The following is a 24862-nucleotide window of genomic DNA, read 5'->3' as shown; positions in this document are numbered from 1 at the left end:
CTTGGTCAAGAAAGAAGTCGCTGAGAGACAAGGACAGGCAGGTTAATATGAATAAGGTAATACCTCATGGACCCTAAGCCATGTAGGCCAAGCTGTATGGTGGTATTTTTAGTGAATGAACTATGGAATGAAGTGAACCAAAGACCACATCAGCTACTTTGGGTCTCCTTCTATTTATTCTTGGTAATAGTGCAAACAATCTGTGGCTGCAGTTATCAAAGGCCTAGACTGCAAAACTTGAGATAGGGCTACCAAGGAGCATAAAGAATGACATTTATTTCTTGTTTGATATAAACCTTATTTCATATTAATACTCTCTTTGTTCCAGCAAGGTCAAACAGTGCTGAGGTCAGATTTTGTGGAAGTATTTGACAGCTGAGGAAAACTCAGAAGCTCTGTAACCCTGGACGTTGGGCCATTATCAAACGTGGTTAATAAACCAAATGTCAAATGGCTATTATAAGCACTAAATAAGATTCTATAAGTGTTAACTTCATTACCAATATGAGGGACTATTTTTAGACAAGCCATAAACCTCTGTAACACCTGGCAGAAGCCTAACCAGAATGAAAAAGAGCCAGGTTTTCCTGGAGACTATGATGAGTCTCCTTTCTCCAGTCTAGCTCTGGCTAAATGGGCATGCCACATGGGCACCTCTCAACTGCTGGGCCCAGGAGGAGACTCTGAGGGAAGTAGAAAGAAGTTTTCATTTTCATAAAATGGCCCTTTGGCATTACTCTTCCAAAACCTTTGCGGCTGATACAAGTTCACTGCCCATATGTTCTCCTTCAAGGTGAGAAACACAGCAAACTAAGAAGATACATTAGAAACTCAGTAATTAGAGATAAAATGGACACTCACATAAGTAAACAAAACCAGGGGCAGAAAGGTGGTATATGACATAAGAAAATAAGTTTATAAATAATAATTACTAATTTTGTGTATGTGTGTATGGTGGTACTGGGGTTTGAATTCAGGACCTGGGTATCAACCATTACCTGTTTTTCTCAAGGCTGGTTCTCTCCTCCTTAAGCCACAGCTTCACTCTTGCTTTTGGTGGTTAATTGGAGATAAGAGTCTCCCAAGGCAAGTGCTGGTGGCTCATGCCTACAATTGTAGCTACTCAGGAGACTGACATCTGAGGACCAGGGTTAGAAGCTAGCCTGGGCAGAAAAGTCCATAAGCCTCTTATCTCTAATTAAGCACCAGAAAACTGGAAGTGGAGCTGTGGCTCAAAGTGGTAGAGTGCTAGCCTTGAGCAGAAAAGCTCAGGGACAGCTCCCAGGCCCCGAGTTCAAGTCCCATGGAAAAAAAGTCTCCCAGACTTTCCTGCATAGGCTGGCTTTGAACCACAATCCTTATCTCTCAGCATCCTGAATAGCTAAGATTACAGATGTGGACCACTGGCCCCCAAACTAAAGTCACTATTTATTATAATAAAGAATGTGAATTTAGCATTTGGATATATTGTGGCTTTCAGAAATAATTGTTCGGTGAAGTGTTTGATTTCAGGTACAATAGGGGAAAGCTAGCTGCAACCTAGGGTGTAAGATCACAACCATTTGTTTCCCCATCTCCTAAACCAGTGGAAGTTATTCAGGGAAGATTGGGACCCAATGATGGCCTTCTTCTCTGCAAGGGGTAATTGTAATTTGTTCTTGTAAGCTGGGGAGGCTGGTAATTGGCAAGACACAGGAAGGACTGCTGTGAGCTGATTCATGCTGATATTGATGGGGAGAGATGGAAGACCCCAAGGAAAAGTGAGGATGATGATAAGAGCAAGAGAGAGAGGGGGCGGTTTTAGTGAAGGAGAGGAAGGCTTAATTATCATCTCTAAGTCCTTGTGTGTGACAGAGTCTTGACAGATAGGGTCCATACTTTAGTTTATTTTGGAACAATTATCTGGACCCTTTTAATAAATAACTGTTTTACTAGGTTTCGTACTCAATTGCTCTGGAGAAAGAAATGAGTGATTACTGGGTCCCAGACAAGGCAGCATGAGACCACCCACATAGAGGCAGATAAACCTAAAAGCTTTAGGAAGAAGCTTGAGGTGGGGGATTCCTAAGTGCCTTTGGTTGGGTTCAAAGGGCAGTTTTTAATCTCCCAGGAATACCCAGTGGGGATATTATTTTTGCCATCTGCAAGGAAAAGAAACAAGGTCAAGGAATGGGCCTTTAAGCTATGTCAAAGTGCCAGATAACCTGAAAGATAGTCCCATACATAAAATAACACTTGAAAATATCCATGGTAACAAGTTAAAGGTCTGTTCTTGTGCTCTACTGTTCCAGAACAGATAGGACAGGTCAGGGAAAGCCCATGGAATGCTTGGGAATGGAACAGCAAGGGTAGCAGGTCAAGATGGTTGGTGTGAGCTGCCTCACATCATTTATATTTCCTTTATTTGCAATTGGCAACACACACACTCACACTCACACATAAACATACGCACAACAAAATGGCCTGAAAGTGTCTTTTTACTTCTTTTATTGAACTCCATAAATATTTTCATAAGGCTTTGTGTCATTACAACATCTTTTTTTGTTGTTAAACATTTTTTTAAACACACAACTTTGACACTTGTTTGACAGGGTCAAACAGTCAGATAGTAGAAACAAAAGAATAAACTGGCAAATGCAGAGCAGCAAGGGGTAATCAAAATCACTGTTGCCCATCTATCCACCCCAGCCCACCCCACCCCCAAAGCACTAAAATATCACTATTTGGCTTCATACTAGAATTGTTAGAACGCTCTTGTTGCTGTCCTTAAGAGAGCCATTAAAAATATACACAGGTAGGATAAGAGAAGAGAAAAGAATTTTATTTCTGCATTAGGACTTCCCCACGGCAAGACTCAGAACAAACTAGCAAAGCCTTTTGAAGAGCAAATCCAGGCCTCATTGAGTTGAAGAAAGGGGAGCTCAGGGCCATGCAGAAACAGAGGAGAATTAGAGTTCTTTGGGAGTAGCATTGCTGTGGGAATACAATAGGTTTAGATACTGAGCCCAGGTAGTTAATGGGCTCCCCTTTGGGCTATTAGCCACTGGTTTGCTTTGAGCTATAGGCAGGGGGAGGCATTCCAATCAATGTAGAGTTAATTTGTGGTGTTTTCAAAATTACTGGCATCTGTTAAGGCCAGTGGGTAGAGAAGGGGGTGGGAGATGAAAGGTAATATCCCTGATCCTGGAGCTCTGGATACAGGCCCCAGAGAGGGGAATGGGATGAGAGGGCCTGGCCAAGCAAGAGATGCTAGAGGTCCAGGGACTTGTTAAAGCAACCTCTACCGGTATGCCCACAATCCTTGGAGAAGCATGCCAAGGACAAGCCAAGCCCAATGAGGAGGAGTGAAAAGTAGGAAGAGGTACACTAAAGGGAAACCTGCATAGCAACTGAAATTCTATTTCCCAAAGAGGATACTTTAGCCTGGATGTTGGGCAGCAAGTTTCTTGCCACAGAAACATAAGTAAGGTATGTCTTGTGCTGAGCAGTGGTAGCCAGTCCCGAGCTCTGGCCCTCTGCTCAGCTCAGGCTCATCTTTCCTTTAATAACTCTACAAATCTGACTTGGCAGTAGTAGAATGGAAGCTTTAATAGCTATGAATTCAATTCCCACAGGGGAAAGCTTTCCCAGTCTGTGTCAAGAGGCATAAAACAGTACCTAAGCCACCATGCAGCCACAGCTGCTGCTTGGTAAGCTGAAAAAGTCTTTTCCTATGAGGTCCAGGACAGAGTGACAGAATACCTAGATTCCTGGCTAGAGTGGCTTTCCCTATCAGGGCTCATAGCTTCTCCTTTCTATCTTATTATCATTACGGCTCAAGGTCTGCCCATGCAGAGGGCCATAATGTCGGGAGGAGGAAGAGGTATTCCTGCGCCCATAGGGATCCTGCTTCTTCATGGGAAAAGTTAGTTCTAGCCAAGTGAAAAACCTGCTAAAAATGATCCGACTAGCATTTCTGCCTCAGACTCTTTGTCCAGAGGAAAAAGTGGCCCTGGGACCCTCATTTTGCCTCCAATGTTAGACACTGAGAAGGATGTTAGGAACAAGGCCTTTGAGTGCCAAAACTATCATAACTGTGCCAACCTCCACAATCCTCAGTGCCACAGGGGCAGTTCAAAAAAGGAAGACAAAGGAAAAGAAATAGGTGGAACCAGGGAAGATTGTCCATGCAACCTGCTAACAATAGGGGAAGCCTTACAAAATTGGGGTGGTAGAAATTGTAGGACTATTATCTTGGATCAAGACTGTCTCTTTCCATGCCTGTCTCTGTCTTTTCCCCTGTAAGATGTTACTATCAGCCTTGGACTGGGTCCAGGTTAATAATTAGAAGGCAGCTGATGATCTTGGTCAGGTAGGTTCTGTCTTGAAACCCACCACAGACTCCTATCAATGCTGCCTTAAAAATCTGCAAATGAGAACAGGATGACCAGAAGACTGAAAGTACTGCTGTAGAGAGCCCCATTTTATACCTACTTGATACTGGGAGGGAGTGGAGTGGAGCTAAATCCCTCCTCCAGGAGGCAGAGTCTCAAATCATGTTGTTTCCAGTTAAAATTATCTTTGGGCTAGGGAAGAGATAAGCCTAAAAGGAGAATCATAACAAGAGGGGGATTGAAAAGGAAAGTAACTGGATCCAACTAGCCCCCAAGATGCAAAACTGCAATGACTCAGCGGTGCTGCAACATGAGAATCACCAATGCCAGAAGAAATAGGCCAAAAGAAGAATAGTCCCTGAACAGAAGCTTTCTGTAGCATCACATACTCAGACACTCCCTATCTTCTGTTTGGTTCTATACCTTTCCATTACATCTAAAAGACAGTGAAAGCAGTAAAAATACCAAGCAGTTATGTTACAGGGCACAACAGAGCATGTCCAGACTGGTACAATTGTGGACAGAGGATGTTGGGAAAAGGCTGTTTGGAACCACTGCAGAGCTACAGGAACATTTGCAAATGGTTGGATGAGGAAGAGGAGATGAGGTCTTCCTCTTACTCATGAAAAGTGAAAGAAGGAAGGAAGGAAATCCCAAACCCACCACATCAAATTAAATTAAAAAAAAATCATCAGCATCTGTATCATCAGGAATGAAAAAACAGCCCAGTATAAATACATCTATGGTAATAATGACAAGTCAATGAATCACTCACAGAGGAGAGAAAAGATTATCTTAACAAGGAAAGGAACAAATAGAAATGTCAATTTCGGAAAGAAAGGGGAGGAAAACAGGGAATTAAATGAAAATCCTTTAAGAAGAGATCACATACTTGAAAATCATTGGTACCTCTTCCTACCAACTACAGGTTTCACTTCCCCAAAACAACAGAAAGCGTTTTTGGTCCTTCTCTGTATATGTATGCATGTGTATGCATGTGTGTGTATGTGTGTGTGAGCGTATATGCGTGTCCATGTATGTGTATGTGTGGGCACACATGCCCCCCACATGTATGTATATGTATACTCAAGGGTCTATGTATGTGTACATATGATTCTATATACACATACACACATATATAAATTCTCAACAGTGCTTCTCCGAAAAAAGGTCCATCTATAAATATAATTTTATTTTCTTTATTTTAAAATTATCTGCCTCCCTGTAGTTATTATTTTTTGAAGGGGGTTAACCTGCTGAAGTTTTGCCAGAATGGTGACTGGCTGCGCTTGGGTTCGTTGAACTCAAAGACTTGCGACTGAGCCATTCCATCTGGGACCAGGTACTGGCCTTGGTTCAATGGGTCCTGTGGTGGTGGGTAGGAAGGAGGAACTGAGCGGGCAGAGTTGACACCTAGAGTAGACAGAAGATTAAAGGACTATAGCATGAGTACCAAGCTATTTCTATTTTATTTTTGTGCCAGTATTGGAGCTTGAATTTAGGGCCTGAGTGCTATCTCTTAGTTTTTTTGCTTAAGACTAGAGTGCTACCACTTGAGCAACACCTTGATTTCTGGCTTTTTGATGGTTAATCGAGGATAACAGTCTCATAAGATTTCTTGTCTGGTCTGGCTTTGAAACTCAATCCTCAGATATTACCCCATTAAGCAGCTAGGATTACAAGCATGAGTCACCGGTGCCTGGCTTAAGGGCTAGTTTTGAAAGATGGTAAATATCAGAAGTAGGACACTAGACATCAGGAAACAATATGAAGATACTAGGGAGGGAATTCTACCTTAAAGTTTTCTTCATTTTGTGGTTCAGACATTTGTTGTTAAATTTTAGATGTCCTTTGCTTAACTGACCCTAGATCCTAAAGGCTTTTTTCTATTTTTTTCTTGGAGTCCTGTAGCTTTACATCTAACTCAATGACAAATCTTATTTCATTTTGAACATACTGTGAGTATGAGTTGAGGTTTTTATTGCCTGTGGAAGTCCAATTGTTTCAGCATCATTTATTGAAAGGGCTTCCCTTTGTCCACTGAATTAAATTTATGCTTTGGACAAAAATCAGTTATACATATTTGTGTAGGCTTATTTCTTGATTCTCTTCCACTGATTTAATATGTCTATCCCTGTGCAAAAATCACACTGCCCTGGTTATTGCTAAATTAATGAATGTTGAAATTGAAATTGGTTACTGCCACTTTATTCTCCTCTCTATAAATTGTTTCTGTTATTCTAGGGTATTCATTTGATTTTCAGCTGGCCGTAAAGCTCCTGGAGTTAAAACTGTGCTCAAGGCCATGGTGAATTCAATGTTGATAAACACAATTAAATTGAATGGGAATTACCAATGAACTCCAAGATATATATATATATATATATATATATATATATATATATATGTATATATATGGTTCTAAAGCAGTGGGAAAGGCAATAGTATAGTGAAAAAGGCCTTTCTTCTCTGCTGTTCTTCCATCCAGGCTTATGCTCCCTGAGAGAAGTGGTCGACCCATTTAATGACATCTGTGAGAATTCTTAATGCTCTATCATTTCTAAGGAAAGTTAAGGAAGCTATTTTTCATGGGTATCAGAAAGAACTATTCCATGTTCTTCCCGTGTATACTTTGTAACTATTCAATTATGAAGTTGGCAATTGCTTTTACATGTGAAAGCATGTTAAGTTTCAACAACATATAAGTCACCACAGCCTTAGATAAAGGGAATCTTGAAGACCAGAAAAAAAAAAACCATGGGAGGAAATTCATAGGAACTTAGGGATGCTTAAAAGTAGATGTGTCTGTTTAAAGAATGATTTTAAAATAAGAGAGCCCAGTGTTTACATACTAGGAAACAAGAGAAGGTTTGGAAAGGGAGCCTGGAGATCAGACTGGGTGAGGAAGGCTTGGTATGAGTTATTAGGATGAACTCCTGTTTGGGTCCTTTGTTGTTATTCCTTTGTTTGGAGTGTTCTCACTGAAAAGACCAACCACTCCCAAATTGTTTGAAGGATACTGGTAAGGCTAAAAGATTATCATGTTACCATGGAAGCCAGTAGGATAGAGACAGTAGAGAAAATCAGAGTGAGAGAAGGTCAGGAGGTGACATCTTCCAGGGGGTAAAGGGAAGCTGCTAGCATATTATCTTATTTTTTATCTGAGGACTTTAGGTGGCTGGAACTCTGTGTGTGTGTTTGCACACGTGCCTGTCCTGGCGCTTAGATTTAGGGCTTGGGCACTCTCTGAGCTTTTCTGCTCAAGACTTGTGCTGTACCACTTGGGCCACAGCTCTACTTCTGTCTTTTTTGGGTGCTTAATTCAAGATAAGAGTCTCATGGACTTTCCTGCCCAGGCTGGCTTTGAACCATGATCCTTAGATCTCAGCCTCCTAAGTAGCTAGGATTACAGGCGTGAGCTACCAACACAGGGTATTTCCTCACACAGTTCTTACGTTAATCTACATCATATACTTACAACATTAACTCTAGAATATTGCCTCTAAAGCCATTTCTTACATTTTAACCTCAAAAAGATGACAGTTAGAGGTTTTAATTCCCTTCCTAAGGGGAATCACATTTTCATGATGATGCATGATCTGATGAGGACTTCTTGCAAGTAACTGAAAGAAAGGCATGTCTAATCAGAAGGGTACAGCTAGGCATGTTGTATAATTAAGGACTGGCTATTCACAGGCACTCACCCTCTTCAGTCAAAGTGAGATTCACTGGAAACAATTAAGAGTTACTTTATGGCTGTTAGAATTTCAGGCAACTTGAATCTGATCATTTTGTATGGTGACTCATTCAGAACTAGAGGGCCTACTGAGAAAGCAGAAGGAATGATACAGGGAAAGTGAGTTCTTATTAAGATAGCCAACCCCTGGGGATAGTGATGATAGTTGTCAGTAATAGAAACAGCTGTCAGTAATTGGTGAATCAGTAAAGTGAGCACTTCTTTTCCTAGAGACAACGACAGAAACTTGATATGGAAGGCAGAAAGCAGAAGACTCAAGAGTCAAGCTGATTCAATTTTGAATCATTTCACTTAAAAGATCCTGAGCTTCTCTATCTGCAAATAAGGGTAGTTGTGTACATCTTTTCAGGGTTACCATAAAGATGAACTTATATAAAGAAATTCATATTGAATAGATAGTCTAATAAGCAAAATGAAGCACTTACTTTGTGCTCAGCTAAATATTCTATTTCTGTTCTGGCCCATGAAAAAGTAAAGTTTTATTTAACATTCAAATTGACTCTCTATATATTCTCTTTTTTAAGTACTTCAGTTTATGGTAGAGGAAGAGAGAGACTATGTGAATCTTCTATCTTGGTTCAGTTTGAGGTTCTCCATTCTGATCAGGGACTTTTGACTTGCTAAGTACCCCTAGGCCAATGCAAGAAAGCAGAATACATATTACTATTTATATATTGATATTTATATGTATTTATGTATACTTATTAAATATATTTAACATTTACACTTATTAAATATTTATTTATAAATTATATTTCTACTTATTAAATATTTATATATTTATACTTATTAAATATATTCTACACATTCATTATTGCTAATATGTCTTTAAAACTTTCCCTCTTTTTTGTGCCAGTCCTGGGGCTTGATATCAGGGTCTGGGTACTGTCCCTGAGCTTTTTTGCTCAAGACCTGTGGCCTACCACTTAAGTCACAGCTCTACTTCTGGCTTTTTCCTGTTTAATTGGAGATAAGAGTCTCACGGATTTTCCTGCTCAGGCTGGCTTCAAATTGCAATCCTCAGATCTCAATCACCTGAGGAGTTAGGATTACAGATGTGAGCCACCAGCACCAGGGGGATCAAATTTTCATGTTGCAGTAAAGCAAAAGAGAAAAAAAATTGTAGGTAATGATTAATCTCTGGATGTAACTATCTTATGCCATTTTCTTCTGAATATTAAGCCTTTAGGATCATTTGTAACCTATTTTCAGTGACACCTAAGGATTTGGAAACAACCCTAGCACTCCAAGTACATCCCAGTATGGAAAGGGGAATCTCACAAACAGAGTGAGTAGGAGTGAAGGGAAGAAATACCTTTTTGTTTAGGGACTTTTCTCACAGTCATGGCAGCTTGCCTCTTCTGGTTTTCGGAAATCTCAAAGCCTACAAAAGAAGACAAATGTAAGGCTGTTATGAGAAATATCTTTCTTGAATGTATAACTCATTATAGCTTTTCTAGAACAACTTATTAAGATGTTGAAACACAGAAAGGTCTTCAGTACAGTAATTCCTTTATAGGAATCTCAGTAAGGAGATTGAAAACTTGAACAACGACTTACATTTTTCTCTGGACATAAATCCACTCAGTAGGGTGAATGCTGGATCATAAAGCAGTTCTACTTTTAGTTTTTGAGGAACTTTCATACTGTTTTACATATGGTACTATGCAAGAGTTCTCTTTCTATTTTTGAGCATTTGTCTGTTTTTTTATAATTGTTCTTCAAATTGGAGTGAGGAAATAGCTCATGGTGGTTTGGATTTGTACTTCCCTGTCAATTGATTTTTCTTCTTCTTCATTTATATATAGGCTTCTTTTTTTGATGGTACTGAGGATTGAACTCTGGGTGCCTCATTTGCTAGGCAGGTACCCTACCACTTAAAACACATCTATAGGCCCAAATTATGTTGGTTATTTCAGAGGTAGGATTTCACTTTATGTATGAGCTATTGTCCTCTTATTTATACTTTTCTGGGTTGCTAGGTATCACAGGCAAACTACACTGTTCCCAGCCATTGTGCTTTCCCTCATAGGGGGAATAGTTGGTAAAACTGGTACATGCCACTATGCTTAATCATTAACTGAGGAGGAGTCTTGTGAACTTCTCTGCCTGGGCTGGCCTTGAACCTCAATCCCCTAATCTCTGCCTCTAGTACTAGGACTTGAATTGAGGGCCTCATACCATTACTTGACACTTTTTCTGCTCACAACTCGTGCTCTATTACTTGAGCTGTGCCTCCATTTCGGGCGGCTTGGTTAATTGGAGATAATGTGAAAAGTAAAATGAGGATACAAAATCATATCTGTGTACTATAGAGAGACAGTGAGGAAAGAAAGACAAAGATTCAGCAACTTGATTTTTTAATATAAATAATAGAAAAAAGACAAGAGGGACATATATTAAAATGTTTACAATGTCCTTGTATGTTAATATGTGGATTTTTTTCTTTACTACAGTGAAAATGATTTACAGATTTCTTACAGTGAAGATGATTTACTGTTTTAATCAGACTAGAAAAAACTCCTTAAAAACTTCATTTGAAAATCACATAAGCTAGCTTGTCAGGAAATAATTTATGGAAGTTTTTCTGTTGGAATTGGATTGTTTTTAAGTTACAGGTTTTTAGGGCATTTTAGGGGAGACATGGTGCTGGAAGCAGAGGGAATAGGGAAGATCTAATTGACTCAGATTGTGTGAGATAAGACCATTCCTTTAATAACTCTAACAGTCTAAAGAGACACTACTGATGCTTCCCACTGGGAGAATGATCTAGTGACATCTCTATATCATTCCACATTATGTCTCAATGTCCATATACTGAAAGCAATTTGACTCTAATGAAAGTCCAAAAGTGACTTCAGTGTATAATCTATCCAAGATTTCAGGAGACTCCACATTTATTGGTCTTTCTGGCCATCCATATTTGCCTCCCGAGCATGTCAGTTTCCAAGAAGGAAGGAAAAAAGAACATGTTCACAACAGGACACAAAGGGAGGGTCCATTTTCCTAGAGGCAGTCGCTATGTACTTGACCTTACCAGCATTTTAAAGTGTAATTCATCCCACAAGGAGTGGGGAAGAAACAAAAGCTATGTATACTCTTAGGGAATCATAAACAGTAACTTCTTGATATTTTTATGACAGAAACAGGACCATGAACAAGATAACAACTTACACGTTACAAACCTATAGCCAAATGGCGTGTGAATATTATAATTTGTACTGGTGGGAGAGGTGAGGGAAAGGGGAGAAGGGCAGGCAAATGGAGAGAGGAAGGGTGAGCAAAGGCAGTCATAATATTCAATGTACATATATGAAAATGGTACTAGGTAAATTGGGGGATGAGTGGAGTTGGGAGAGATAGGGGAGAGTGATGAAAGGGTGACATTGGCCAAGATGCGCTGTACTCACAAACTGACATGTTGAATTTAAACTCATTTGCACAACTACTTAAAGACAATAAAAATAATTTAAAAAAAATTAAAAGGAGCCTGAAAAGCATTTCTCTTAGCTCTAAGCAAAAGGGGAAGAATCTGTTTCAAACCATAATGGATGTTTTGTGACTCTAAATCATACAAATGGTTATGGTTGTGTTTTGCATAATTTACTTTAAAATAGATCCATAAAGACCATAACACAGATGTGAAAATCATTTTAATCTATGGTCTAGGGGCATTTATTTAATGTCTGAAATATATCCTCTAGCATGATTTGTTAACAAAAACTCAGAAGCCTTGCACTAGAGGCCAAAACTGTCAATATTTCAGCCATCTTTACAGAAAAGACCTTATTAGTCTTGCTAGCCATGCACAAAAGGAGTTCAGGGACAGCACCTAGCCCCAGAATTCAAGCCCCAGGACCAGCAAAAAAATTATTCAAAGTGTATATCAGCCAAAAATACTTCTACATATACTTTGTCCTTCAAAAGAACTTAGTGTAAGATTCTAGTGAGCTCCATGGTCTGTTTCCTTTAGAAAGAGGCCTGAAGCTTGTGATTGAAAATAGGTCCTTTACCTTAGTCCTCTTCAAGTCTGTCTTGTCAGACTCTGACTAGAAAGTTAACTGAGAGCCAGGTGCTGGTGCATCACACTTTAAATCCTAGCTATTCAGGAGGCTGAGACCTAAGGATCATGTTTCAAAGCCAGCTCAGGCAGTAAAGTATTTGAGACTCTTATCTCCAATTAACCATAAAAAAAACTCAGAAGTGGAGGTGCGCCTCAAGTGGTAGAGAATCATCCTTGAGCAAAAAAGCTAAGCCAGAACACAAGTTCAAGTTCCAGTATTGGCAAAATATATCAATCAACAGTGACATAAAAGAAAATTAGCTGAGGGCTAGGGAACATAGCTCAGCAAATAGCACTTCTCTAAAACTCAAAAATAGGAAAGTTATCTGAATTTGGTTAGTATCATTCTACTAACTTTGTCCTGATCAACCATTTCATGAAGAGTATTGTCAAGTGTCTAAAGACAGAGCTGAGACTTCATGGAGATTTTAGAAGAGGTTATGCTTATTTATGTGTTTGTTTGCTAATAAATACATTCTTAGTAAAATTAAGTCTGATGATGGTTTTCTTTGCTGTATTCTTATTTGGTAATGATATTTTAGAGAAGTCCAATCTGTATTTCCTACCTATCCTTGACTATGGAAGCAACTGGGATTAAAAAATCAAAACCCCTAATAATAAGAAACTACCATACTGGTTAGGTCAGTTTACAAAAGAAAGCTCTCTGAATCTGAAAATATGACAATTAAAGTCCATTGTGCTTTTCATAGTTATCTTTACCCTCTCTGTCACTTACCAATTTTTTCATCTTCCTGTACCATTTTCCTCTCCTCTCTGAAAGCCCTGAGCCAACGTATTTTCTCTTCCAGCTTCTTGGCAAAGAACAGATGTACCTCTTCTGTCTCCTTGTTGTGAAGCTTGAAAGCATTCTTCATGCTGACATTAAAGTCATCATCTCTGCCATCTTCAATGTCAATGACCTCATATTTATCCATGTCAATGCGACCTTTGTAATATAGGATGTCTCTCCGGATTAAGTCCTAGGTGGGAAGGAAGATAAGGTTTTAACTAGAGTTATGTTCTGAGTGGCTATCAGGACAGGTGTCATTGTTTTGGAATACAAATGAGAACTGCTATGGTCTAAATTTGGGCAGATTAGATTAGCAGTCTGATATTGAGAAATTGGTTAGATGGATGACCCAGAGATATCTCACATCCAAGACTGGCTCAAATTTCAGCATTAAACCTTCAGTGTGTTTCCAAGACTGCTGATTGGGGGGAGGGTTGGGGTAGGAATGTGGCTTAGTGGTAGAGTGCTTGCCTAGCATACAGGAAGCCCTGGGTTCGATTCCTCACCACCACATACACAGAAAACACCGGAAGTGGCATTGTGGCTCAAGAGGTGAAGTGCTAGCCTTGAGCAAAAAGAAGCCAGAGGTAGTGCTCAGGCCCTGAGTCCAAGCCCCAGACTGGAAAAAACAAAACAAAAAACAAAAAACCTCCCTTCCAAGACTGCTGATGGGATTCAGGAAGTGGTATACTACAAAAGGACTAACTGCATGGATATTTTTTCTTCCAAATCATTGGTAAGCTTACCAGTAGCACAAAATGAGCTCATTGGCTTTCTGCAATGTGTTGAGATATCCAATCAGGTCAGTGAGACCAAGAAAACAGAGGATTTTAGAGCTGAGTGGTAAGACTACCTGAGTAGCAGCAGACTTCTGGGAGGAATACCAGAGTCTAATATTTAACACTTGGAATTTTTAGAAAAGACATAGTCTGGCAGAAAAAAGCAGGACAGAAGTAAATCAAGAGCTGAGCACTGGTGGCTCATGCTTGTAATTCTAACTTCTCAGGAGGCTAAGATACGAGAATCACAGGTCAAAGCTAGCCTGAGCAGAAAAATTTGTAGGACTGTTACCTCCAATTAACTGACAAAAGGCCAGAAGTGGAGGTGTGGCTCAACTGGTAAAGCACTAGCCTTCAGCAAAAAAGCTAAGGCATGGTGCTTAGGCCCTGAGATCAAGCCCCAGCACTCGCACAATAATAATTTCTTAAAAAGTGAATTGATAAAAGATTCAGGCTGGGCACTGGTGGCTGAATCCTGTTAATCCTAGCTACTTGGTTAGCTGAGATCTGAGGATCACGGTTCAAAACCAGCCCGGGCAGGAAAGTCCATGAGATGCAAATCTCCAATTAACCACTAGAAAACTGGAAGTGGCACTATGGCTCAAAGTGGTAGAGTGCTGGCCTTGAGCTGGTGAGCTCCGGGACAGTGCCTAAGCCCAGAGTTCAAGCCTCATCACCACCACCCCCAAAGGTTCATATATTAACACAGACTGATTTAAAAAATATTTTCATATGAAAAGCAAAATTGTAGATATATGCAAACAGTATGCTGTATACTCATTATTGCTGTTTTGCTTATGTATGCAGAATTGGGTTAATCCTAATTCTAGTTAATAAAAAATTCACTGTGAGACCATACACAGTGCTGTTATTATTTTGCTTCCTTAGTTATACCTTTAATGATGTAATAAATACTGGAAACTCTCCATCCAGTGTAAAAGCTATACTGTAACCCTAAGGCACCTGTCATCTTAAATTTCATGTTCATCATTCTGATAGTTTTGTTTCTGTATAGTTTATCTCCTTTGTATTGGTTCCTTTTAAAATCATACAAAACAATATAATACCATATACTGTTTAGACATACATATACTAAGTAAAAATTTTATAAATACATGACACTGATATATGGCTAATTCAAGAGATTGCAAAGTAGGAAATGGGGAAGAGGTAAGAAAAGAAGGCAGGGAAGAAAAAGAAGGGAAACAGATAAGAGGGAAGACAAGAAGACTGAATTTGTGATGGTTTGTTTTTAAGTTGGATAGTAAATACATGAATGCTCACTGCAACTTTTTGAATATTACTTTGTTTGATAAGTAACAAAAGGAAGCAGAAGGATGGAGACAGTGGTGTATGGGTCCATGGAATGTCAGCTTTGATAAATCTTTTCTGAATGACCTTTTAATCCCTATTCTTCATCTATTGCTGAGATATATGATACGGCTGAGGAAAGCCCCTGTGAGACCTGTCCTGACAGATCTCCTCCATTAGTAGCCAGGGTCCTTTCTGGCCAACTCCTCTTCCTTTACTTGTTTCTTGGGCTTTTGGTAAACCTAATAGAAATACTTGTTAAATTCTAATCAACATAATACAGAATGATAAAACCATTCCCATGACTAGACATGGTAGCTCATATTTGTAGTCCAAACTACTCAGCAGACAGAGATCAGGAGAATCACAGTTTGAGGCCAGCCCTGCCAAAAAGTTAGAAAGATGTTCATCTCTACAAATAAGTTAGGCAGTGGTAGCATGTGCCTATCAATATAGCTATTGGGAGTACAAGCATGAAAGTCACAACCACAAGCTGGCCCCAGAGAAAAATGCAAGACTCTGTATGAAAAATAAGTAAGCAAAAAGACTGGCATATGTGTGGTTCAAGTTATAGAGTGCCTGACTAGCAAATATCAAGCCCTGAATTCAAACTTTAGTATTGTCACAAAAAATCCTCACAAACCATTCCCCATCAAATTCCCATTGTACCAAATGATGTAAGAAAGATGTCTTCTCAGTTTTGGGATACTTGTAAAGGGGCTACCTTTGGCCGTTCACATTGTCAATCCTAACTCTTCAAGCATACTGAATTGAAGAAGGCTGTTTTTGAAAGATTCTCAGCATAGCTCTATTGATCTCAAAGCTCCAGACTGAGATATTTAAGTGCTGGATTTCTTTACGAGCAAATCATTTCATTGTTCTTTTTCCTAGTGTAGTAATCGTGCATATAAATAAACTGAGAATACGGATGAGTGATCACTTGGGTATCTCTGACATCAAGCTCAGATCCCTTGCCTACCTCTAGCATCAAGCTCATAGGATGGAGTGGTTTGCATGCACCAACTTCCAAAGCTTCAGGAACATCCTTGTGTGATAAATGTTCAAATTGTAAGACTTGTTAGGCTAATCCATCTTCATAAAAGGAGGACAAGCTGAGAAAATGGATAGATGCTAATGTTTTATGTGCTGATACTGTGGCTTGAACTCAGTGCCTGGGTGATATCCCTTAGCTTTTTTTTGGCCAGTCCTGGGGCTTGGACTCAGGGCCTGAGCACTGTCCCTGGCTTCTTCTTGCTCAAGGCTAGCACTCTGCCACTTGAACCACAGCGCCACTTCTGGCCATTTTCTGTATATGTGGTGCTGGGGAATCGAACCCAGGGCCTCATGTATACGAGGCAAGCACTGTTGCCACTAGGCCCTATCCCCAGCCCACCTTAGCTTTTTTACTCAAGGCTGGCACACTGCCGCTTGAGCCATGGCTTCACTTCTGGCTTTTTAGTGAACATTTCTGCCCAGGTTGGCTTCAAACTACAATCTTCAGATTTCAGCATCCTGAAGAGTATTACAAGTGGCCACTGACACCTGGCTGCAATCTCTCTTGATCTCAGAAAGGTTTGAATTCTGACTTATAAATCATAATGCAGGGGCTGGGAATATGGTCTAGTGGCAAGAGTGCCTGCCTCGTATACATGAAGCCCTGGGTTCAATTCCTCAGCACCACATATATAGAAAAAGGCCAGAAGTAGTGCTGTGGCTCAAGTGGCAGAGTGCTAGCCTTGATCAAAGAGAAGCCAAGGACAGTGCTCAGGCCCTGAGTCCAAGTCCAGGACTGGCCAAAAAATACATATATATATATATAATATATATTATATATAAATATATAATATAAATATAATATAAATAATATATAAATAATATAATATAAATATATATAATATAAATATATAAATATAAATATATATATAAATATATATATATATGAAAGAAAAAGAGTGTTAAAATTTTTTTTAAAAATCATAATGCAGTACATGTAGATCTGGACAACACAGCTCTTGTTGGGTACCTACCTGGCTAAAAACCTCCGTGCTCCTAATTTCTATTTATAGTCTTTCTTCCTCACTTTACCCGTCTTCAATATTTTATTAGTATCCAAATATATAAAATATATGTATGGCCTTGGTGTTACCTTAATGACATCAATTGGCACTCTTATTGTTTATTTAGATGTGTAAAGATGACAAGGAACTAGAGTGAATTTTTGCTTCTGTGGCAGGGGAAAAGGGATAGAATGATGTGTTATTAAAAGTCTTCTTTTTGCAGCTCCCTATAGGGTTGAATGCCAGTTTAAAGTATCAGATTAGTCATAGCCAAGAGTAGGGATGTAATAGGAATGATTATAGATGATCTCCTGCTCAGGAAGTCCAGTCAGAAAGGGCATCTCAGGTCAGTGAAACAACACGGAGGACTAGAAAGAGCATGAGGAAGAGTACCAAGACATGAATCTAAGTCTTACTGCTTATCTACTAGCTATATTGTCTCAAACAAGCTATCTTACATAACTCTCTCAGCTTCAAATGCCCATGAAATAAAGATAATTTTCTTCATCATGTAAAAAGCCCTAAGTGTGTGTGTGTGTGTGTGTGTGTGCGCCACTGGGGCATTGTTGCTCAAGTCTGGTGCTCTTCCACTTGGAAATTCTATGCACTCTTGATGCATGAGGGCATTATTTGCCAACTCACTCCCTGCAAACCACAGATCTACTTGGGCTCACAACAAGGTATCCCAACTGGAGCTCCTATTTCAATCCTTTTAGTCTTTATGGTCAACTTCTCTGATATAACTCTAGCTCAAGCTGTTGAGGTCCTCCTTTTCTAAATCCTACACAAACTATAAAGACTTTGACACATGACACATCTGACACTTAGTCATCATGCCTCTCGCTGCTTTTAGTTTCATCTACCTACTCATTTATGCTGTGCCCAGCACTCTGCCTTCTTTGATCTTGTGTCACTCAAAAATTATCCAGAGACAGGAATTTGAGAAAGCCTCAGATAAACCTCACGGTTTTTGTCACAGTAATAAAATAAGGCTGTCCTGAAGCCTAGTTGCCTAGTCCTGTTGGGACCAGGTTGCCCACATGTTACTTGTTAATGGTGGTCTAGTGCTTTCATAGATACCTGGTAAGTAGATTTCCAAAACAGATGCTACATAGATCATTATAGCTTCCCTGTTTAATATAATTTATCACTCATAATAGGATGCTAACCTTTCTCCTTTTTACCATTTTGCTTATACATGACAGATGTATTAATGGAGCTAGTGCTTTTCCAGAAGAGTCTTGACAATCTGAAGATAGATAACCAGGTCCTAGCTTGTATTTCCACCAAGCAGTATATCCTCAGCTGTGACATTTCAGAATTTAAACAGCTTCCACCAATTTCAATTTAGTCTCACTAGGTACTCTTGTGTTTTAGTAAGACACTACAGGAAATTTGTCCACATGAAAGACGCTGCAATATGGAGAATATAACTATTCAGGACTGCCTTATTCATTTGTCACTAAGGTCCTCCTTACTTTAGAGGGGATTCTGGTTACTATCCCCTAGCTTGGGCTACTCCAATTTTCCCTCCAGATTCTGGAGAAGGCACATGGGACAAGGACTGGGTTTATCTTGGTCACTACTCTATTCCAGTATCTAGACAGTAATCATCAGTCAGATTCAAGTCTTAAGTGGTATAGGTACCCTAAATAAACTGTGTTCCTAATTGTTCTTTGGCTATTTTTTTCTGAGCATGAACATACTACAATAGGAAGAATGGGTATATGCCTGTTGGTGATCTGGCTGATATACTGAGAACTTCAATGGCCAAATTAACCTTCAAATTTTCTGCTTCCTGATTGTATAGATTCTTTAAGGGGGGGGGGTTGTACTAAAAAGAGATACTAGTTTTTGATTGAGTCCCAGATTCACATAAGTTCTTTCAGGGTTAACTCCAGACAGAGATAGTTACTATCCTCATTTAACTAGCTGGCTTAATTTGTTCCAGAGCTCTAAACACTGCAGCAGTCAGAAAGCTCAATTTCTTCCCTCAATCTATTGTCAAAGGAAAACATATAAGATTTAATGTGAAATATCCTATATACAAATACATACACACAAAATATGGGAATTAAAACAAATATATGGTTCATGTTCCAGCTCAGAAAAGATAACAATGTTTTACTTGGTATATTATGCTAGTACCCTTCTTCAGACGGTGAGACAGATGACAAAGGGACTGAACAATGGAAAAGAAGTGAAAGGCAAAAGAGTAAATTTGAAGTCATTCTAAATACTTAAGGGCTTCTCCCTCCTCTTTTACCATTTCTTATATACAATTCTTGCTGTCTAGACTCTGGACAAGAGAGGTTTGAACTTCCTATCCTAAGAAAGGAGGTAGGGCACACAGTATCCCTTCAGGATGATTCAGGAGAGACTGTGCCCCACCTTACCATGGAGAAGTGGCTCCATACCAGTATTCACAGAATTACCCAAGGATCAGTTATAGTACAAGTTATTTCCCCACATGCATTCAAAGGAAGGGACAGTGAATAGAGCATGGTTGATAGATGCAGGAAATTGATACACATTGTGTAGGAAATAAAGACATGAAGAGAAAATCTTGTACTATAAAGGTACCTACCAGTCTGGGCAAAGTAGGCCCATTGTTGGTTCCCAAGGCAACGAGGGGCCAGGTGGCCAGTCATTAGAGTGGAAATGAGGGAAAATGCTCAGTGAAGCTACTATTTACCAACTGGGACGCAAATATTACAATAGTGTTAACAACGTACAAAATAACTGGCTATCAGGTTTGTATGTAAGGTAGTGCAAAAGAGCACCCCAAGAATCACGAGTACAAAGGCAAAAAACATGATAGTAAGACAAGATGTGCCAACTTCACAGTTTATTTGCTTTTGCCTGTGATAATAATGCTGTACCAGTGTTCCTGGTATGGGACTGTTACCAAATTCCTGTCTGTTTTCACCTTAGTAGCTTTTGTCAATATCTTTAGGAGCCACAGGATGATGAAGAGGAAGGGTCTGGTACCCTCTGAAGTATCAACCTCCCTCCAGGAAGAAGAGGGTATGGTTACCTTCTTGCAGAGGACCATCTGGTGGTCAAACAGGAAGAAAACTCGCTGTTGGTTGCGGCCATAGGGCTGGTAAATCCAAGCCATCTCTCCAGTGTAGATCAGTTCCGAGCTCCTGTCTAGGATGTCATCACCCTGGGAAGGACATGTGATAGTAAGAGGAAGCTAGGTAGGAGGGATGGTCCCGTTGCTTACATAGAGGTACCCAAGGCTAAGCATAGACTTGGGTGGAGGGGTCCAGATAGGGTCTGATAGAGGAGGATGGAGTGACTCCCAGGAATTCTCTAAAGGCTTTAGATTTTCAAAAACTGGAAAGATCCATATTCTTATTCATGCTGAGACCAAATAAATTCTACCATCCAGAAGTGGTACAGCTTGCATATGTGCATTCTATGTCTTTTCTTTCTCCTTCCTTCTCTTTCCATACTCCTCCCCTTCTTCCTCTTCCTCTCTCATGAATGACTTTCTCTGCTCCAAACTCTCAACCTCTTGTCTCAGTTTCTTCCCAATATCTGAGGACTAAGCCTGAGCATATGATGTAAGTGTCTGTTTCCAGGATAAGAAGAGAACTCGGGAGAATGAGAAAAAAAAAGATGATGAAAAAGGAGTGAAAAAGAATCTATTCACTCTTTTATAATTATTTTCTCTTTCCCCACACAGTTGATTAAAAATTATTGATTAGGCCAGATGCTGGTGACTCATGCCTATAATCCTAGTTAATTAGTGGGCTGAGATTTGAGGATCTTGGTTTAAAGCCAGACAGGCAAACTCCAAGAGACTCTTCTCTCCAATTAACCAGCAAAAATCCAGAAGTGGAGGTATGGCTCAAGTGATAGAGCACTAGCCTTGAGCAAAAAATACAAGTGAGAATATAAGGCCCTGAGTTTAAGCCCCAATTCCAGCTAAAAGCTATTATTGACTAAATGGAAATTTTAGTACCAAATGTTTCCTTCATCTGACATCCAGAGAACTTTTAACTACTATCTCAGTAGATAAGATAGAAGCAGGCGTGCTGAGAAACCATGGAACACAGGTCAAACCAAATCAAAGCGAGGGGCAGGGGTGAGTGTTCAATGACACATCAGTGCTTCCAAATGAAAAAAATTGTCTTTATGGAGAACTTATATGAGTCAGACATTGTGATGGATGCTTTTACTCTGCCTTACATGAGCCCCACAATAGCCCTTGGAAGTAGATATTCCTGTTCCCACATTATATTTCCAAATACAGAGAGCTCAACCAATAAGCTATAATCAGCCAGCTAGGTAGCCACACATCCACAACACAAACCCAATCTCTGTGGCTCCAGAGAGTGTACTTATTCCTTATCTTATCTTATAATCTTAGATTGGTTCTAGACCAGAATAGTGACTATGTGACCAGTCCCTTCTCCCAGATGTTAAATCAAGTAAATGCTTGTCTTCACAGTCCTGGCTCTGATACCCTTACACTATGTCAACCTTACACTTAAAGCCTCAAGGCATACAAGAGATACAGGGCCCTGAAACTCTCCAGAAAATAGCCCAGGCAAGGTAATATGCAGAAGGAATGAGCATCTGGAAATAGCGTTCTTAAATGTATCATTTACTCTAGCCTAAGACATTAGATCGAAAAAGACAGTTTCATGGAATGATTTGCTAATAACAGGACTCAAAAGAAGCTCAGAAATACTGCTTTGACTCCAGGCTCAGCTTCAGGATTATCCAAGAGCAAGGTAAACAATTCTTGAGGAGCTAACAAACTGGGGCATAACTTTTAGACACCTGAGGCTGAGAGAAAACCTTTTCCATGGTTTGGATAGAGCAGGCTTTCCTGCTAGAAATATGGAAATTGAAGAGTAGTACCAGTCTACCAAACCCAGGGTGCTGAAGTAGGCTAAGAAGATGTGCCAATGTGTACTTTGAATGTATATGAAATGACAGAAACCCATAAAAGGTGGTGCATGATATAAATAGATGGCAAGAATGACTTTCTTTTTTTAATACCAATCCTAGGGCTTGATCTCAAGGTGCTGTCTCTTAGCATTTTTGCTCAAGGCTGGTATTGTACCACCTGAGTCACAGTTCTGCTTCCGGCTTTTTGGTGGTTAGAGGTAAGAATCTCACAGGCTTTCTAAATGAGGCTGGCATTGATCTGCAATCTACAGATAATAGCATCTCGGGTAGCTAGAATTATAGGCATGAACCACAGGCACATAATGTAAGCAAGGTCTCACTATGTAGTTAAAGCTGGACTGAAATTTTCTATGTATCCCAGTCCGGCTTTGAACTGTCCATCTTTCTGCCTTGGGCTTCTGAGTGCTAGGATTATAGGCATATGACACTGTGTTCAGTTTCAAAGACATTTGTTAAATTGAAGATGGTTAGAACAGGAAGACAACACAGTCTATGCAGTCTACTCACTGCAACAAACAGGTATCTTGACTAGAATTTAAGTCGTTGCCACATGTAAATCTAAGCAAAAATTATGGAAAAAAAACTTTACCTACTCACCAAAGCTGGGCCTACTTTCCTTATCAATATAGGCATATAGCATTGCCAACTTTGAATGTTGTAATAAATACTTAAATTAACATATGTAAGATTGGGAAAGTACAAATAATAGTGTAACTTCTGTAAATCTTGACTATTACTTTGTGCCCTAGGTAGTATACATATCTTGTTTCCTACTAATGCAACAATCTGATAAGACAAATATTGTCATTACACCTCAAATCAACATTAGAGAAGTTGCAAGTAATTTGCCCAAAGGAGCAGAATCCATATTAGATTACCTCCAAAGCCCATGTTTTTTGTTTTGTTTTGTTTTTGTTGGTCGTGGGGCTTGAACTCAGAGCCTAGGTACTGTCCCTGAGCTTTTTTGTTCACAGCTAGTGTTCTACCGCTTTGAGCCACAAGTGTCACTTCCAGTTTTCTGGTGGTTAATTGGAAATAAGAGTCTCCTGGACTATTCTCCCTGAGCTGGCTTTGAATTTTCAGATCTCTGACTGTAGAGTAGCCCTCCAGGGTAGCACTTGGCCCTCCAGGATTTTGTTTGCACTGTTCCCTTTGGCAGGAACTTATCTACCTCCACTAGATGAATTTAATATCCCCAAATTTTGCCCAAGGGCTCTCAGCAAGGAGGAGTAACAGAAAACATGAGAGTCTCCTAAGGTCATTATGTGCTTGAATGCCTTCAGTGGCTCCACATAAATTGAAAGCTGGAGCTGGGAATGTGGGCTAGTGGTAGAGTGCTTCCCTCACATACATGTTAGCCCTGGGTTTGATTCCCCAGCACCACATATATAGAAAAAGCCAGAGTGGTGCTGTGGCTCAAGTGGTAGAGTGCTAGTCTTGAGCAAAAAGAAGCCAGGGATAGTGTTCAGGCCAAGTTCAGGCTCAGGACTGGCAAAAAGAAAAAAAAATAAAGAAAAAAATCCTGAAAGTTGAAGTCCTATTAGGAGATAATCTAACCACCCAGTACTTCTGTGTACCTTATTTGCCCCCACTCTCCCCATCTCACTCAACTCTGGCTACACTGGCCTTCTTGATCCTTGAACACACTTTCCTATATTTTAGCGCTTTTGTAGTCTCTCTTCCCACTGCTTGGAATACTCTGCTTCTTCCCGTGTTTTTCTCAAGTCTACCTCCTCAGGTAGTAACCCTATTATGCTAGTCTGTTATCTTATCACTACCTAATAATAAATTAAGAAGTTAGCTTATTACCAGTCTTCCCTGCTGAAATCTAAAATTTAGTGATGTTGTAATTTTGTCAGGATCCCTGACATATTTTCAGAAGCTAGACTTGCCTGACCCAGAGTGGATAATCTATCAGTAGCTATATAATCAATGGGTCAACAGGTGGTAGATGAATAGTGGTCCCCAAAACTACTCAGAGCTTTCTTACTAGATGATTCAGCTTATGTCTAAAGCCAATGTTTCAAAGAAGAGGCTTTATCCTATTCTAATTAATTTTAATTCATCCTATTCTGCACAAATTACAGGCTGACTGATGTGTGGGCTGTGGTCTGAACAGATACAGAGAAAGAAGAAAAGAAATGCCATGGTTTTCCATCAATTTAATCTTCAGCCCTACCCACTGAACATAAGGGCAGGAAAATAACCAATCTATGCAGCCCCAAATTTGACCTTCTGATACCAGGAACATACCTCATCAAGTCACCTTAACTTTTAAGGATATGCTTTTGTTCCTCTATTACATTGTATTTTTGTGTTTTCTCACTTATTTGGATTAATAATATAACAGGAAACTAGAAAAGGCCCTTGGGTAATATATAACCAAGCTGGGAGGGAAAATGTACTCAAAGAGGAAATTATAACCATACACAATCCCAACTATGAGCTACAAAAAGAGTCCTAAAAAGTTCCAGGAAGAAAAAGATTAAAAGGAAACTAGCAGGGATGTATTCCTTTTCCCTTCCTTTCTAATGGATTTAGTGAATATGAAGGGTAGATTGGGACAGCTCAACTAAACCTCAATATCAGAGAGATTAGAAATAGAAAATTTCAAAAAATGGCAATCTCTGGGAACAGATTCTTCTCCCTGTTACTACTCCAAACTACTCTAATGTTACTTCTTTGTTTAACTTATATGTTGGTACTGGGCTTGAACCAAAGGTGTGGGTACTATCTATTAGCCATTTTTACTCAAGGCTAGCTAGCATTCCACCACTTGAACCACAGCTCCACTTTCAGTACT

At 39.6% G+C, this 24862-nt stretch overlaps 1 protein-coding gene across 6 annotated transcripts in view; it reads right to left on the bottom strand.

Annotated features, from left to right (window-relative positions):
- Positions 1–2356: 2356 nt before the first annotated feature.
- Arhgef9 (Cdc42 guanine nucleotide exchange factor 9) overlaps positions 2357–24862 on the bottom strand; it is a 277926-nt gene continuing 255420 nt past the window's right edge. For all 6 annotated transcript variants that reach the window (XM_048335783.1, XM_048335784.1, XM_048335787.1 and 3 more), the window contains 4 exons: positions 20168–20299; positions 12930–13173; positions 9446–9514; positions 2357–5786 (listed from right to left, as the gene is read on the bottom strand). In XM_048335783.1, the coding sequence (XP_048191740.1) occupies positions 5605–5786; positions 9446–9514; positions 12930–13173; positions 20168–20299 (627 nt within the window). In that variant the 3' untranslated portion in view covers positions 2357–5604. The remainder of the gene's footprint in view (positions 5787–9445; positions 9515–12929; positions 13174–20167; positions 20300–24862) is intronic.

This window comes from Perognathus longimembris, chromosome 28 (assembly GCF_023159225.1).
Source record: "Perognathus longimembris pacificus isolate PPM17 chromosome 28, ASM2315922v1, whole genome shotgun sequence".
Lineage (NCBI taxonomy): Eukaryota > Metazoa > Chordata > Mammalia > Rodentia > Heteromyidae > Perognathus > Perognathus longimembris.
Note: the sequence above shows the minus strand (reverse complement) of the source record. Positions and strands in the feature narration are given on the sequence as shown.